A 15,992-nucleotide genomic window follows, 5' to 3' on the forward strand; every position below is an offset into this window, starting at 1 on the left:
ACTGAGCTAAAAGATACACAGAAAAATGATATGCGACAGAAAGATCCTTATGCCAGTGATGGGTATGCATACTCATATAATGATCTGCCCAATGCTTATACACAAACATAAATATACTCACCACTTCAGCACTAAATAAAAGCTGTGCAAAGGTTTAAGCAGTAAGTGAAATACCTTGATGAAGTAGCTGTGCTCGGTACAAAGGAGGCAGGGATGTCAAAAGGCATGTGTGCAAGCGCATAGCTAATAGGTATCTTAAACCACACTCATCTAATGTGTCTCCTCCTGTAATATAAATAGAAAATATGTTCAAGGAAAAAAGAACACAACAGACCACACACCAATAAAACATTAAAAATAAACATTAAATGTAATAACAATAATCTGTACCAAATCTATATATGTACATCTTCATAAAAATGTTTGAGTAATAAATTCCTAAATGATTAATGGTTTTGGAAAATGCAAAGATCTGTCAGTATAGGAAACAATGACATTTATTCATAATAAATGAAATAAATCTTGAAATCTAGTAAAAAATATTATCTATGTTATAGATAACTTTTAAAAATATTTATTACACGAATTCAGATGAGATTTAAGAATAGTAAGTAAAGTGAAATGATCTGTTATATAATTAATAGATAACATGTTTCTGGCTGATAAGCTTAATGGAAACATAGTACTACCAAAAGGTTACAGGCCATTTGGGAAGTGCTTGGCTTTAATACTAAAGTGAGATGGAAGCCACTGATACAAACTGGGCAGGAAATGGTTTAACGTAATTTTGTTTTTTAAAAAAGATCACCAGGCCGGCATTGTGGCACAGTGAATTAATCCGTGGCCTGCAATGCCAACATCCCATATGAGGGCCAGTTCAAGTCTTGGCTGTTCCACTTCCAATGTAGCTCCCTGCTAATGTGCCTGGGAAAGCAGCAGAAGACAGCCCAAGTGCTTGGCCTCAGCCACCCATGTGGGAGACATGGATGGAATTGCAAGCTCCTGGTTTTGGCCAGGCATAACCCCAGCCACTGCAGCCATTTGGGGGTGAACCAGAGGATGGAAAATCGATCTCTTTCTCTCTCTCTCCCTCTCTCTCTCTCTAACAGTGCCTTTCAAATAAATAAATAAATATTTAAAAATAAAAAAATTTTAAAAGATCACTGGTTCCTTAGATGCAGGTAACATGAATGCAATGGTTAAAAGACTTTGTAAGTAAATCGACAGGAGACAACAGTGACTTGGACCACAGTAGTCACCACTGGGGTGCTGGAAAATAATTGTGTTTGGAATTTACTAGAATGGATACCATTTTCCAAGGGACTGGATGAGGGGTGTGAGTGAAAGCAGAGTCAGGAGTGCCTGTGAGTTGTCTGACCTGGATAAATAGAACTCATTTATTTAGCAACATTTACTGAGATGAGTAAACTGACTCTGAAGTAAATGAATTTAATCTCTGAACTCTAGTTTCCACCTGTGAAAGAGACATTCATTTCTGCCTTATCTACATCATGAATGTTCACTGTAACTGCGACAAACTATTTCCATACTGTCTGGCCAATGGTACAGTTTTGAACCAGAAATTTTAAACTATTGTTCATGGCTATGACATGCGTACTTTCTTAATGGCCAGAATAAAAACTAGTATTTGCAGCAAAAGCTGAAGGTTACTCTGAACAGAATCTCACTCTACTGCATACAACATAGTTACAAAATAGGTCAAAGGCTAAAGTCTTCAAAATTTGTTGTTCTTTCAATCTATACAAGAGAAAACCCTGAAGACATCAAAGGGGGTAAACCTATATGAAGAAATATTTTCAAAATGGCTGTGGGAACAGTCTTTTCAACCCAAATTCGGAAATCTTAAGAAACAGCAAAAAAAAAAAATACAGGTCTGGTCCTCACATGAACCATATTTCTGCTCCTTACTGCCTATATGATCTTAGATGAGACACCTAATTTCCAAAGGATCAGTGTCTTCATTGAAAAAATAATGTAACAGTTACTGATGGAAAGGCTGCTGTGAAAATTAATTTGATAAAGTATATAAAGTGTCTGGTACCCAGCAATTCTTCACTATTCCACAATATTCACCAAGTAAAGGAACGGTCAATAAATTTTACTTTCCTTTACTAATGCCAGCATTTACACACAACACCATTACCTTGAACAACCTGCTTAAAAGAGAATGGAGCCTAGTTTCAAGAGGTTCCCAAAAGCTTTTCTAGTTAAAAATGAAGTTGCCAAGGTAAGTATTACATGAAATGCCTGAAAACCACTTTCTCAAGGGACTTTTAGAGAAAATAATTGTCAACAAAACTCATGTCACTATGCACATGGATATCACAAACCCATTTAGTCACACATGCAAGCAACAGCCTGCCATGCCTGTCTCTTCTTTTACAGTATATTGAGCATATGATAGAAAAGCAATCATCTGTTAGGAAGGTCTTTTCCCCACTGGGTTTAAAAGAAAGACTGCAATTTGTCAGTCACAATACAGGTAATACAAATATTTATTAATGACAACTTTATACATTTTTAATGAGAATATTTACCTGAGTAACTCTTATCTCTGCTTTCATCAAGCTCAGTACTGGTGGTAGCTACTGTATCAGCCAGGGCTACAAGAAACATCTGCTCCAAACGGGTAAGGCCTGGTAGACTTGAGTGCATAAGATGACTTGAAAGTACCCTAGCATGTTCCTGGCCAAAGTAAGCTGGTCCATATTGTGAAAGATTTATTACTTTTGACTTGTTTTCTCTCTTTTCTGGCTCTAAATCAATATCATCTGTTGTTACATCCTGGATTTGGAACAGCTCTGAATACTGATCTGCTTGACTTTCGGTATGATCTTCAAAGCTTTGTGGTATTTTTGTACTTTCCTCTGAAATTCTGTAGGATGTATCCTGATCTGCGGCCAGCAAGGCATATAGTGGAAGTGGAGGAATAGAATCTATCTCTGTATAATCTCGAGTACCATCTTTTCCTATGGTGACTGTATCCTTGGCTGTACTGCCACTTACACTAATAGTTCGAGAAAGATGTCGCTTAGTTCCTTCTCCAGCATCAGCATCTCTTACTATTGCAACTTCACCAGCAATACATTTTACTAAATGAGAGAGAATGGCTTTGGCCCTTCGAACTTTCCCTAAATCCATCAATTCTAACAGTTGAGTTGGATGATACTGTGGGAGAGTAGGGGAAAGTACATGTGCAGCCTCAAATAAGCCACCATCTTGAACCACAGTCGGTGAGGAGAAAACATCATCGGCAACAGCTGCACCTTCAACAATACTTTTTCTTGCCAACACATTAGATTTAAAGGCAGAATGATCACGTACTGCTGTCTCTTCTGCATCTGGACTATCAGCTTCAGGGTCTCCAAACTTGACAGCATGCTTCCACTGTGCATATACATGCATTTCACAATCCATCCCTACCACCAATATCCCATCTCTCACCCAAGACAGAGAGACAGGCAGTGATGGTGTGCCATCAACAGAAGACACTAAGTCTATAGACCTAAGAAGAACCCATCTTGACCTAACTCCCTGTTTGATACTACCACCTAGTGGTAAAGTAATAACAGCCACGCCATCCTTACTGTTGGTTTGCTCAGTTACAATTCCTGAAAGTCTCCCATACATGAAGATATTAGCACCAACTCCCACCGTGAGAATGTGGGAGCCATCTTCCTTTGATACCCAGTCCAGATGTACTAAATGTTTAATATTTGGAATAAGGTATCTATCTTTGCTCAAAAGTGCATCTGATTTGCTATATACAAACAGATTACTGTCAACACTGACCCTTGAATCAAGTACACTCCCAACCTTAACCAAATCATCGAGGTGAATTGTTTGTTCTAAAACCCATTCTGACCCTCCAGTAGATTCACATTCAAATATACAAACATGCATGGAAAATTCTTTAGAAACAAAACCATTGTGCTGGACAGGTTGCTTGTAAGCCACGGCAAGGCGACCTGTATATGAACAGCTAACAGCAACTGGTCTTCCCACAATGCTCACTGTACTGCTATTATCTTCTCCTTCATCATTCATCAAGGGCCATCTCCTCCAATGATAGGTTTCTTTCTCTTCACTTTTATCACATTGTGGGTTGGTTTCCATACAACATTTCCAGAAGCGTACTTTATTGTCAGAACAAGTTGTAACCACTAAATATGGTGCAAGGCACACTGGATAAATTGAAGAAGAACTCAGATGGCCTTAAAAAAAGAAAGCACAGATAGTCACAATAATTTAACCATTAAATAATATGCTAATAATCAAAGTCTAGGACATGATAAATCCAAAAGCATTATGAGCTTCTCTGGCATAACTCTGTAGTACCCTATTAATTAGTGTCCTATTCTAAATGTCGGTTGGCCAAGGTATCTAAAGAACTCTTGAACAACCCATTAGTAAATCAAAACATGTAATGTCCATTGATTCTAGATAAAGTTTAAATGAGGCAAAATTAAAATAAAACTGAAAACAACCTTTAATCAATAAATGTGCTATCTGCTGTAATTTATAAATGCCTTCACCATAATATACCGCCTCACTTTCAACAAGATGCTTAATTACCAATTGCCCTTCAAATGCCCCTACGCTGCACTCAAATAATCCAGACCCCAGATTTACTCCTATCATCTCTTTCACTTCAGAGAGCTAAACAGACCAATAGAGCTCACCCTTTTTACCAGGTTGAATTCATCTTCTCTTAACACTGAACCATAACCCCCATTTTTACCACTACTGTCAAAGACTAACAACACCCATCCACTGTCAACTATAAGATAAAGGGTATAAGTGATTAAGATTTGGGGTCAGAGGCTGGTGCTGTGGCCTAACAGGTAAAGCCACCACCTACAGTGCCAGTTCAAGTCCTGGCTGCTTCACTTCTGATCTAGCTCTCTGCTGTAATCTGGGAAAGTAGAAGATGGCCCAAGTCCTTGGGCCCCTGCACCCTCGTGGGAGACCCAGAAGAAGCTCCTGGCTCCTGGCTTTGGATTGGACCAGCTCTGGCCATTGTGGCCATTTGGGGAATGAACCAGCAGATGGAAGACCTCTCTCTCTCTCTCTCTCTCTCTGCCTGTCCTTCTCTGTGTAGCTCTGATTTTCAAATAAATAACTAAACTTAAAAGAAAAAAAAAGCAAAGAAAAAAGACGGGCCAGCGCCACAGCTCAATAGGCTAATCCTCTGCCTGCGGCACTGCCACACCAGGTTCTAGTCCTGGTCGAGGCGCCAGATTCTGTCCCGGTTGCCCCTCTTCCAGCCCAGCTCTCTGCTGTGGCCTGGGAGTGCAGTGGAGGATGGCCCAAGTGCTTGGGCCCTGCACCTGCATGGGAGACCAGGAGAAGCACCTGGCTCCTGGCTTCGGATCAGCACGGTGCGCCGGTTGCAGTGCGCTGGCTGCAGCGGCCATCAGGGGATGAACCAATGGAAAAAAGGAAGACCTTTTTCTCTGTCTCTCTCACTGTGCACTCTGCCTGTCAAAAAAAAAAAAAAAAAAAAAAAGAGTTGGGGTCAGTCCAGCTGTTGCAGGTATTTGAGGAGTGAACCAGTGGATGGGAGATAATTGGCATCAGTTACAACTTCCCTTGGAATTTTACTGTCAAATAGGATATCTGAAAGCATTTTATAAAGCCCCTGCAAAATACAATTTGTTAACATGGGCCCAAATAACCTTATTTATGTATATCCCAAACCCTCCAAATACTTGGAAGGATTCAAAAATCAGCCTAGATCTATGCTTGCCACACAAACCTGGAGTACCTCTTCCTAGTCTGATCTTCCCAACTGTGAATGCAAACCTGTCTAGGGATGAATAAGAGAACAGTTATATTTAATATCATTCACCAGTAAATGGAATAGTCTTAAACCTCCAATTCTAGTTCCCCAAAATATTATGCTAGGAATTCCTTAACTAACATTCCACAGTGGCCGATCACTTTAAATACAGCTGCCAGTTCTGCCCTCCGAATTATTTACCCACCTCGCTGAGCTTAGGCCAGCCAAACTAGTCTTTCATCCTATACCTTTTTTTTTTTTTTTTTTTTTTTTTGAGAGAGAGAGAGAGACAGAGAAAAAGGTCTTCCTTTTCTGTTGGTTCATGCCCTCAATGGCCGCTGCAGCCAGTGCACCGTGCTGATCTGAAGCCAGGAGCCAGATGCTTCTCCTGGTCTCCCATGCAGGTGCAGGGCCCAAGCACTTGGACCATCCTCCACTGCACTCTCAGGCCACAACAGAGAGCTGGGCTGGAAGAGGAGCAACTGGGACAGAATCCGGCGCCCCGACCGGGACTAGAACCTGGTGTGCCGGCACCGCAGGCAGAGGATTAGCCTAGCGAGCTGCAGGGCCAGCCCTCATCCTACACTTTTCTCCAAGCATCTGCCCACCCTTATTCAAATATACATAATGACACATGAGTAGTACAACATGGATGAAAAGCCTTACCTTTTATAAAATTTGATTTCCAACTGAATATATTTGTTCTTTGAAAATTTACTATCACAATATTTGGATAAGTAAGCAAGACATCCCATACTAAAATGGTTATTCCACTTCCTGATAAGCTGATTACATCTGTCACCAGAAATTACATCTGACGAAGACATGTTTCTAGGTATCATTACTAGAAAATAAATCTTTATTTCAATGTCAATGTAGCACATATTTCTGAAGAGTTCATCTATCTTGTCCACTAGAGAGTTCACCCATTTTGTGACCTTGAGCTAACAACTGCTCAGTATTCCAGATACCTTACCTGCTGAAGGTGTTGCTCGAATTACTTCAACTGCTCCTGGGAGATCAAGAGGTTGGCTATACACCAGCCTAGAACTCAAAATAAGTTTACTAGCAGTTTGAAGATTGGCAATTGATGAAGAATGTGGCATGGGGCTCACACTGGGAGAGGTTTCTGGAGATGAATCCACATTCTTCTGTCCAGGGACTGAAAGTAGACTCTCCGAGGAAACACCTTCTGAAGCTTTGGCTTTGAAAACAAACAATCAAATTATAAAACATTTACTATTATTATCACTGTTATACACATGAGCTAGAATAGCATTTTGTTATCATTTACGAAACATGACATGGGCAGCCTTGTGGTAGAGCAGGTTAAGCTCCCAGTTGCAACACCAGCATCACTTCTGAGTGCTGGTTTGAGCACCGGCTGCTCCGCTTCCTATCCAGCTCCCTGATAATGTGCCAAGGAAAGCAGCAGAGGATGGCCCACAAGCTTCTGTTTCTATTACCCACATAGGAGACCTGTATAAAGTCCCTGGCTCTTGGCTTTGGCCTGGCCCAGCCCTGGCTGTTGTGGGCATGTGGGGGAGTTAATCTCTCTTGTCCCTTGTCAGTCACTCTACCTTTTGAATAAATAAACAAACAAAGAAGTCTTAAAAAAAAAAAAAAAGAAAAGAAAAGAAACATGGATTCTTAGAAGTACTTTGGACTGGTATGGTGGAAAGAATCACTATATTCCTAAAGTTGTACTTATAAAATCTGTACTCATTAAATAAAAGGTTTCTTTGGGGAAAAATAAATAAAAAATTAAAAATTATTGTATTAAAAATAGTACGTTGGAGAAAAGCTCAATTTTCAGACTACTGCTTTGTTACCTTGGTAAATTTCTTTTCTTTAAACTATTTTACTCTTTCTTATAATACCAACTCCATCACAAGGATGCTGTCAGTCAAGAGACAACATATAAGCACTGGGTGTTCCTAACCTTTAAAACACACTAAAAGCTTAAGGAATTTGTTAACACACAAATTCCCAGGTCTAACCACGGAGACAATGATTGAGTCCATCTGGGATGGACTCTAGCAAACTGCATTTTTAATAAGCAGTCTAGGTGGTTCTCAAACAGATGGATGATGAGTCAAATTCTAAAAAATATAGTATATTCCCAGAGATGAGAAAATTTAAACGTGGAGAGCGCAATAATTTTCCTAAGGTCACTCTATGAGCTAGCGGCAAAGAAGGCAGTAAAATACCATCCTCTTAATTATCAAGAGCTCAAGCAAGATGATTTCAAGAACAAATACAGGGGGAGTGCATGCCACACAGACAACAGCGGGGAGACTTGGGACGCTCCACACATCGGCGCTGGAAGGGGAGGTGAGCTCAATAACCCGAGACATTGGTGGGGAAACGGGGGTCAGAATCTAGAGGGGGGCCGGAAAGTGCAGCAAACTCACTACCGGAAAGAAGGAAAAAAAAAAAGCTTCGGGGTTTCTCTTCCCCCTAACCTTGCAAAGGTTACAAGGCTGGAAGGCTAGAATTCCCAAGAGACAAAGAGCAGGCCTGCGCTCTGGATTTACATATCAATGGGGGAGAGCTAAGGAACTGAGTCACTACAATTCAGTAGCCTAGGCAACCCAGTGGGAGTCCAGAGGAGCCAAAGACTGGAAGCTAAATACCATCAATTCTGCACAGCCATGCCCTGCGGTGTTACTTACCCCCTGAATAAATAAAATAAATAAATAAATAAAAAGAGAGAGATTTACCACGCATAACCTGAGGGTGTCACCTTTGCACACCCTTAACCTGGAAGAACCAGGCAGAGCTCTCAGGCCGCACCCATCTCAAGCCTCCAAGGCTCCTCCAACAGCAGGCGGTCCACTTAATACGGACACAGTATAAATAAAAAAAAAAAAAAGAAAAGAAAAGAAAAAAAAAAAACGCACAGTGACGCAAGAAGAATTAACTATGCCGAGTAACAAACACAGAAATAGAGGGAGCAAGATCAACGATGACACTATGATGCCTCCAAATAAGCAAAACACCCCAAGCCAAGAGTATGAAGATGATGAGATAGAAGAAATGCAAGATACGGATTTCAAAAAATTTATGATAAGAACATTTAGAAGTTTTCAAAAGCAAATCCTTGAACTACAGAAATCCTTAATGGACAAGATTGAAAATCTCTCTCGTGAAAACGAAATTTTAAGGAAGAGTCAAAATGAAACTCAGAAACTAGTAGAACAGGAAAGTGTTATAGTGAAGAGAAATCAAAATGAAATGAAGAGCTCAATAGATCAAATGACAAACACATTAGAAAGCCTTAAAAACAGAATGGGTGAAGCAGAAGAGAGAATATCGGACTTAGAAGATAGAGCACAGGAAAACATACAGTCAAACCAAAGAAAAGAAGAGGAAATTAGAAACCTAAAAAATATTGTTGGGAATCTACAGGATACTATCAAAAAAACCAACATTCGAGTTCTAGGAGTTCCTGAAGGCATGGAGAGAGAGAAAGGATTGGAAGGCCTTTTTAGTGAGATACTAGCAGAGAACTTTCCAGGTTTGGAGAAGGACAGAGATATCCTAGTACAGGAAGCTCATAGAACCCCCAATAAACATGACCAAAAGAGATCCTCACCACGACACGTGGTAATTAAACTTACCACAGTGAAACATAAAGAAAAGATCCTAAAATGTGCAAGAGAGAAACGTCAGATTACTCTCAGAGGATCTCCAATCAGACTCACAGCTGACTTCTCATCAGAAACCCTACAAGCTAGGAGGGAATGGCGAGACATAGCACAGGTGCTAAGAGAGAAAAATTGCCAGCCCAGAATATTATATCCTGCCAAGCTCTCATTTGTGAATGAAGGTGAAATAAAGACCTTTCATAGCAAACAGAAATTGAAAGACTTTGTGGCCACTCGTCCGGCCCTGCAAAAGATACTTAAAGATGTGCTACACTCAGAAACACAGAAACACGGCCATCAATATGAAAGAAGGGAAGGGAAGAACACCTACCAGTAAAAGAGCATGGGAAGCTCAAAGCATATACTAGAAAATATTTCCGGGAAAATGGCAGGGCAAAGTCACTACGTATCAATAGTCACATTGAACATTAATGGTCTGAATTCTTCAGTTAAAAGACACCGTTTAGCTGACTGGCTCACAGAACACAACCCAACTATTTGTTGCCTACAAGAAACACATCTCTCTAACAAAGAGGCATGCAGACTGAAAGTGAAAGGTTGGAAAAAGATATTCCATGCCAACAGAAACCAAAAAAAAGCAGGTGTAGCCATATTAATATCAGACAAAATAAACTTTAATACAAAAACTGTTAAGAGAGACAAAGAGGGACACTATATAATGATTAAGGGTTCAATTCAACAGGAAGATGTAACTATTATAAATGTATATGCACCTAATTACAGGGCACCGGTCTATTTAAAAGATATGTTAAGGGACTTAAAGGGAGATTTAGATTCCAATACAATAGTACTGGGGGACTTCAATACTCCACTCTCAGAAATAGACAGATCATCCGGACAGAAGATCAACAAGGAAACAGCAGATTTAAATGACACTATAGCCCAAATGGATCTAACAGATATATACAGAACTTTCAACCCTACATCTACAGACTTCACATTCTTCTCAGCAGCGCATGGAACCTTCTCTAGGATTGACCACATACTAGGCCATAAAGCAAGTCTCAGCAAATTTAAAAGAATTAGAATCATACCATGCAGCTTCTCAGACCACAGCGGGATGAAGCTGGAAATTAGCAACTCAGGAAACCCCAGAAAGTATGCAAACACATGGAGACTGAACAACATGCTCCTGAATGAACACTGGGTCATTCAAGAAATCAAAAGAGAAATCAAAAACTTTCTGGAAGTAAATGAAGACAACAACACAACATATCAAAACTTATGGGATACAGCAAAAGCAGTATTGAGAGGCAAATTTATAGCAATAGGTGCCTATACCAAGAAATTGGAAAGGTACCAAATAAATGAGCTTTCAGCGCACCTCAAGGACCTAGAAAAACTGCAGCAAACCAAACCCAAATCTAGTAGGAGAAGAGAAATAATTAAAACCAGAGAAGAAATTAATAGGATTGAATCCAAAAAAACATTACAAAAAATCAGCCAAGCGAGAAGCTGGTTTTTTGAAAAAATAAACAAAATTGACACCCCATTGGCCCAACTAACTAAAAAAAGAAGAGAAAAGACCCAAATCAATAAAATCAGAGATGAAAAAGGAAACGTAACAACAGACACCACAGAAATAAAAAGAATCATCAGAAATTACTACAAGGACCTGTACGCCAGCAAACAGGAAAACCTATCAGAAATGGATAGATTCCTGGACACATGCAACCTACCTAAATTGAACCATGAAGACATCGAAAACCTAAATAGACCCATAACTGAAAAAGAAATTGAAACAGTAATAAAGGCCCTCCCAACAAAGAAAAGCCCAGGACCAGATGGATTCACCGCTGAATTCTACCAGACATTTAAAGAAGAACTAATCCCATTTCTTCTCAAACTATTCAGAACAATCGAAAAAGAGGGAATCCTCCCAAATTCTTTCTATGAAGCCAGCATCACCTTAATCCCTAAGCCAGAGAAAGATGCAGCACTGAAAGAAAATTACAGACCAATATCCCTGATGAACATAGACGCAAAAATCCTCAATAAAATTCTGGCCAATAGAATACAACAACACATCAGGAAAATCATCCACCCAGACCAAGTGGGATTCATCCCTGGTATGCAGGGATGGTTCAACATTCGCAAATCAATCAATGTGATTCACCACATTAACAGACTGCAGAAGAAAAACCATATGATTATCTCAATTGATGCAGAGAAAGCATTTGATAAAATTCAACACCCTTTCATGATGAAAACTCTAAGCAAATTGGGTATAGAAGGAACATTCCTCAATATAATCAAAGCAATTTATAAAAAACCCACAGCCAGCATCCTATTGAATGGGGAAAAGTTGGAAGCATTTCCACTGAAATCTGGCACCAGGCAGGGATGCCCACTCTCACCACTGCTATTTAACATAGTTCTGGAAGTTTTAGCCAGAGCCATCAGACAAGAAAAAGAAATCAAAGGAATACAAATCAAGAAGGAAGAAGTCAAACTATCCCTCTTTGCAGACGATATGATTCTGTACTTAGAGGATCCAAAGAACTCTACTAAGAGACTATTGGAACTCATAGAGGAGTTTGGCAAAGTGGCAGGATATAAAATCAATGCACAAAAATCAACAGCCTTTGTATACACAAGCAATGCCATGACTGAGAAAGAGCTGCTAAGGTCAATCCCATTCACAATAGCTACAAAAACAATCAAATACCTTGGAATAAACTTAACCAAGGACGTTAAAGATCTCTACGATGAAAATTACAAAACCTTAAAGAAAGAAATAGAAGAGGATACCAAAAAATGGAAAAATCTTCCATGCTCATGGATTGGAAGAATCTACATCATCAAAATGTCCATTCTCCCAAAAGCAATTTATAGATTCAATGCAATCCCAATCAAGATACCAAAGACATTCTTCGCAGATCTAGAAAAAATGATGCTGAAATTCATATGGAGGCACAAGAGACCTCGAATAGCTAAAGCAATCTTGTACAACAAAAACAAAGCCGGAGGCATCACAATACCAGACTTCAGGACATACTACAGGGCAGTTGTAATCAAAACAGCATGGTACTGGTACAGAAACAGATGGATAGACCAATGGAACAGAATTGAAACACCAGAAATCAACCCAAACATCTACAGCCAACTTATATTTGATCAAGGATCTAAAACTAATTCCTGGAGCAAGGACAGTCTATTCAATAAATGGTGCTGGGAAAACTGGATTTCCACGTGCAGAATCATGAAGCAAGACCCCTACCTTACACCTTACACAAAAATCCACTCAACGTGGATTAAAGACCTAAATCTTCGTCCTGACACCATTAAGTTATTACAGAACATTGGAGAAACCCTTCAAGATATTGGCACAGGCAAAGAATTTCTGGAAAAGACCCGGGAGGCACAGACAGTCAAAGCCAAAATCAACTATTGGGATTGCATCAAATTGAGAAGTTTCTGTACTGCAAAAGAAACAGTCAGGAGAGTGAAGAGACAACCGACAGAATGGGAAAAAATATTTGCAAACTATGCAACAGATAAAGGGTTAATAACCAGAATCTACAAAGAGATCAAGAAACTCCACAAAAACAAAACCAACAACCCACTTAAGAGATGGGCCAAGGACTTCAATAGACATTTTTCAAAAGAGGAAATCCAAATGGCCAACAGGCACATGAAAAAATGTTCAAGGTCACTAGCAATCAGGGAAATGCAAATCAAAACCACAATGAGGTTTCACCTCACCCCGGTTAGAATGGCTCACATACAGAAATCTACCAACAACAGATGCTGGCGAGGATGTGGGGAAAAAGGGACACTAACCCACTGTTGGTGGGAATGCAAACTGGTCAAGCCACTATGGAAATCAGTCTGGAGATTCCTCAGAAACCTGAATATAACCCTACCATTCGACCCAGCCATCCCACTCCTTGGAATTTACCCAAAGGAGTTTAAATTGATAAACAAAAAAGCGGTCTGCACCCTAATGTTTATTGCAGCACAATTCACAATAGCCAAGACCTGGAACCAACCTAAATGCCCATCAACGGTAGACTGGATAAAGAAATTGTGGGATATGTATTCTTTAGAGTACTATACCGCAGTAAGAAACAACGAAATCCAGTCATTTGCAACAAAATGGAGGAATCTGGAACACATCATGCTGAGTGAAGTAAGCCAGTCCCAAAGGGACAAATACCATATGTTCTCCCTGATCGGTGACAACTGACTCAACACCAAAAAGGAAACCTCCTGAAGTGAAATGGACACTATGAGAAATGGTGACTTGATCAGCATAGCTCTGACTGCTAATGGACAACTTAATACATTATCCCTCATAGTATTTTTTTTTTGTCTGTTCTACTTAATATGACTGGTTTAATTCTGTAATTATCACACAGTTATTCTTGGGTGTTGAAAATTGACCGAAATGTGATCCCTGTTGAACATGAGAGTGGGAATAAGAGAGGGAAGAGATGTATAATTTGGGACATGCTCGGGCTGACTTGCCCCAATTGGTAGAGTTGGAAACATACCAGGGGATTCCAATTCAATCCCATCAAGGTGGCATGTGCCAATGCCATCTCGCTACTCCAAGTGATCAATTTCAGTTCACAATTGATCATAATGAAAGGACTAAGAGTCAAAGGGAGCACATAAACAAGTCTAGTACCTGTTAACACCAACCGATAGAATAAATAAAGGGGAGAGTGATCCAACATGGGAAGTGAGATACTCAGCAGACTCATGGAATGGCGGATGTCCTAGATAGCACTCTGGCCTCAGAATCAGCCCTAAAGGCACTCGGGTCTGGCTGAGAAGCCCATGAGAGTATTTCAGGCATGGAAAGCCAAGACACTCTGGCAAAAAGATCTCTGTGGGTGAGATCCCAGTGGAAAGAACAGGTCTTCAAAGAGGGAGGTGCCTTTCTCTGAAGGGAGGAGAGAACCTCCACTTTGACTATGACCGTGTCTAAACAAGATAAGAGTCGGAGAACTCAGGGGGCTTCCATAGCCTTGGAAACTCATAACTGGTGCATAGGGAGATTACTGATGCCATAAACAGGAGTGTCAATTGGTAAAGTCAACAACAGGAGTCACTGTGCACTTACTCCTCATGTAGGATCTCGGTCCTTAACGTGCTGTACACTGAGGCTTAATGCTATAACGAGTACTCAAACAGTATATTTCACTTTGTGTTTCTATGGGGGTGCAAACGACTGAAATCTTTACTTAATGTACACTAAACTGATCTTCTGTAAAAAAAAAAAAAAAAAAAAAAAAGAAAGAAATTTTCAATTCCCAACTTGACTCTCACTGGGATTAAACATGACAATAGGTCTGATCTGATTTCATCATCATTTTAAAAAAAATCATCTATTATTTTTCACTTTATGTTTCTGTGTGGGAGCAAACTGTTGAAATACTTACTTAAGGTATACTAAGCTGATCTTCTGTATATTAAGATAATCGAAAATGAATCTTGATGTGAATGGAAGGGGAGAGGGAGTGGGAAAGGGGAGGGTTGTTGGTGGGAGGGACGGTATGGGGGGGGAAGCCATTGTAACCCATGAGTCGTACTTTGGAAATTTATATTCATTAAATAAAAGATAAAAAAAAAATAAATTTAATGAACTAGTATTTTAAAAAAAAATAAATAAATAAAAGTGTATAGAAATACATTTGGATTCTGTACATTGATCTTGTTATCTTGTAATCTTGCTAAACTTGTTTATCATTTCTAATAGTCTTTAGTTAATTGCTTAGGATATTTTATATAAGAGAACAAGTAGTTTTGTGAATACATGCAGTTTTACTAATTCTTTGACCAATCTGAATGTGTTTTGTTTCTTTTTATCACCTAATTGCTCTAGCTAGAACCTCTAATGCAGTGTTGAATATAAGTAGATACTCCTCACTTGTTTCTCATCTTGGGAGGCAAGCGCAAAGTCTTTCACCAATAAGTCTGTTTCCATAGATGCCCTTTAATCAGGTTGAGGAAGATCCCATATATTCCTATGTTGTTGAATATTTTCAGGATGATAGATTGTTGGAGTTTTGCTAAATATTTTTGTCTATTGATATAATCATGAATGATATTTTTAAAAAATATTGTTGAAGTTGGGGACCATTCAAAGATGTTAAGTAGAAAATGGCATTATTAAAGAGGAACAACATTGAGAAATACTAAACTTGAAGCTTACTATAGCATGGCATTTATTAAATTTTACTAAACAGAGCCAGCACCGCAGCTCAATAGGCTAATCCTCCGCCTTGCGGCGCCGGCACACCGGGTTCTAGTCCCGGTCCGGGCGCAGGATTCTGTCCCGGTTGCCCCTCTTCCAGGCCAGCTCTCTGCTGTGGCCAGGGAGTGCAGTGGAGGATGGCCCAAGTGCTTGGGCCCTGCACCCCATAGGAGACCAGGAGAAGCACCTGGCTCCTGCCATCGGATCAGCGCGCCGGCCACGGCGGCCATTGGAGGGTGAACCAACGGCAAAGGAAGACCTTTCTCTCTGTCTCTCTCTCTCACTGTCCACTCTGCCTGTCAAAAAAAATTTT

General features: G+C 39.9%; 1 protein-coding gene across 4 annotated transcripts in view; it reads right to left on the reverse strand.

Moving 5' to 3' along the window:
• Nucleotides 1–15,992, reverse strand: part of DMXL2 (Dmx like 2) — a 176,447-nt gene that overhangs the window by 60,538 nt on the left and 99,917 nt on the right. For all 4 annotated transcript variants that reach the window (XM_008269002.5, XM_051821996.3, XM_051821997.3 and 1 more), the window contains exons 17-19: nt 6,780–7,007; nt 2,559–4,235; nt 175–285 (exon numbers count right to left, since the gene is read on the reverse strand). In XM_008269002.5, coding sequence (XP_008267224.4) covers nt 175–285; nt 2,559–4,235; nt 6,780–7,007 — 2,016 coding nt within the window. The remainder of the gene's footprint in view (nt 1–174; nt 286–2,558; nt 4,236–6,779; nt 7,008–15,992) is intronic.

The sequence above is a fragment of the Oryctolagus cuniculus genome, chromosome 12 (genome assembly GCF_051225735.1).
Source record: "Oryctolagus cuniculus isolate XC-2025 breed Fujian yellow rabbit chromosome 12, ASM5122573v1, whole genome shotgun sequence".
In the NCBI taxonomy this organism is placed as follows: domain Eukaryota; kingdom Metazoa; phylum Chordata; class Mammalia; order Lagomorpha; family Leporidae; genus Oryctolagus; species Oryctolagus cuniculus.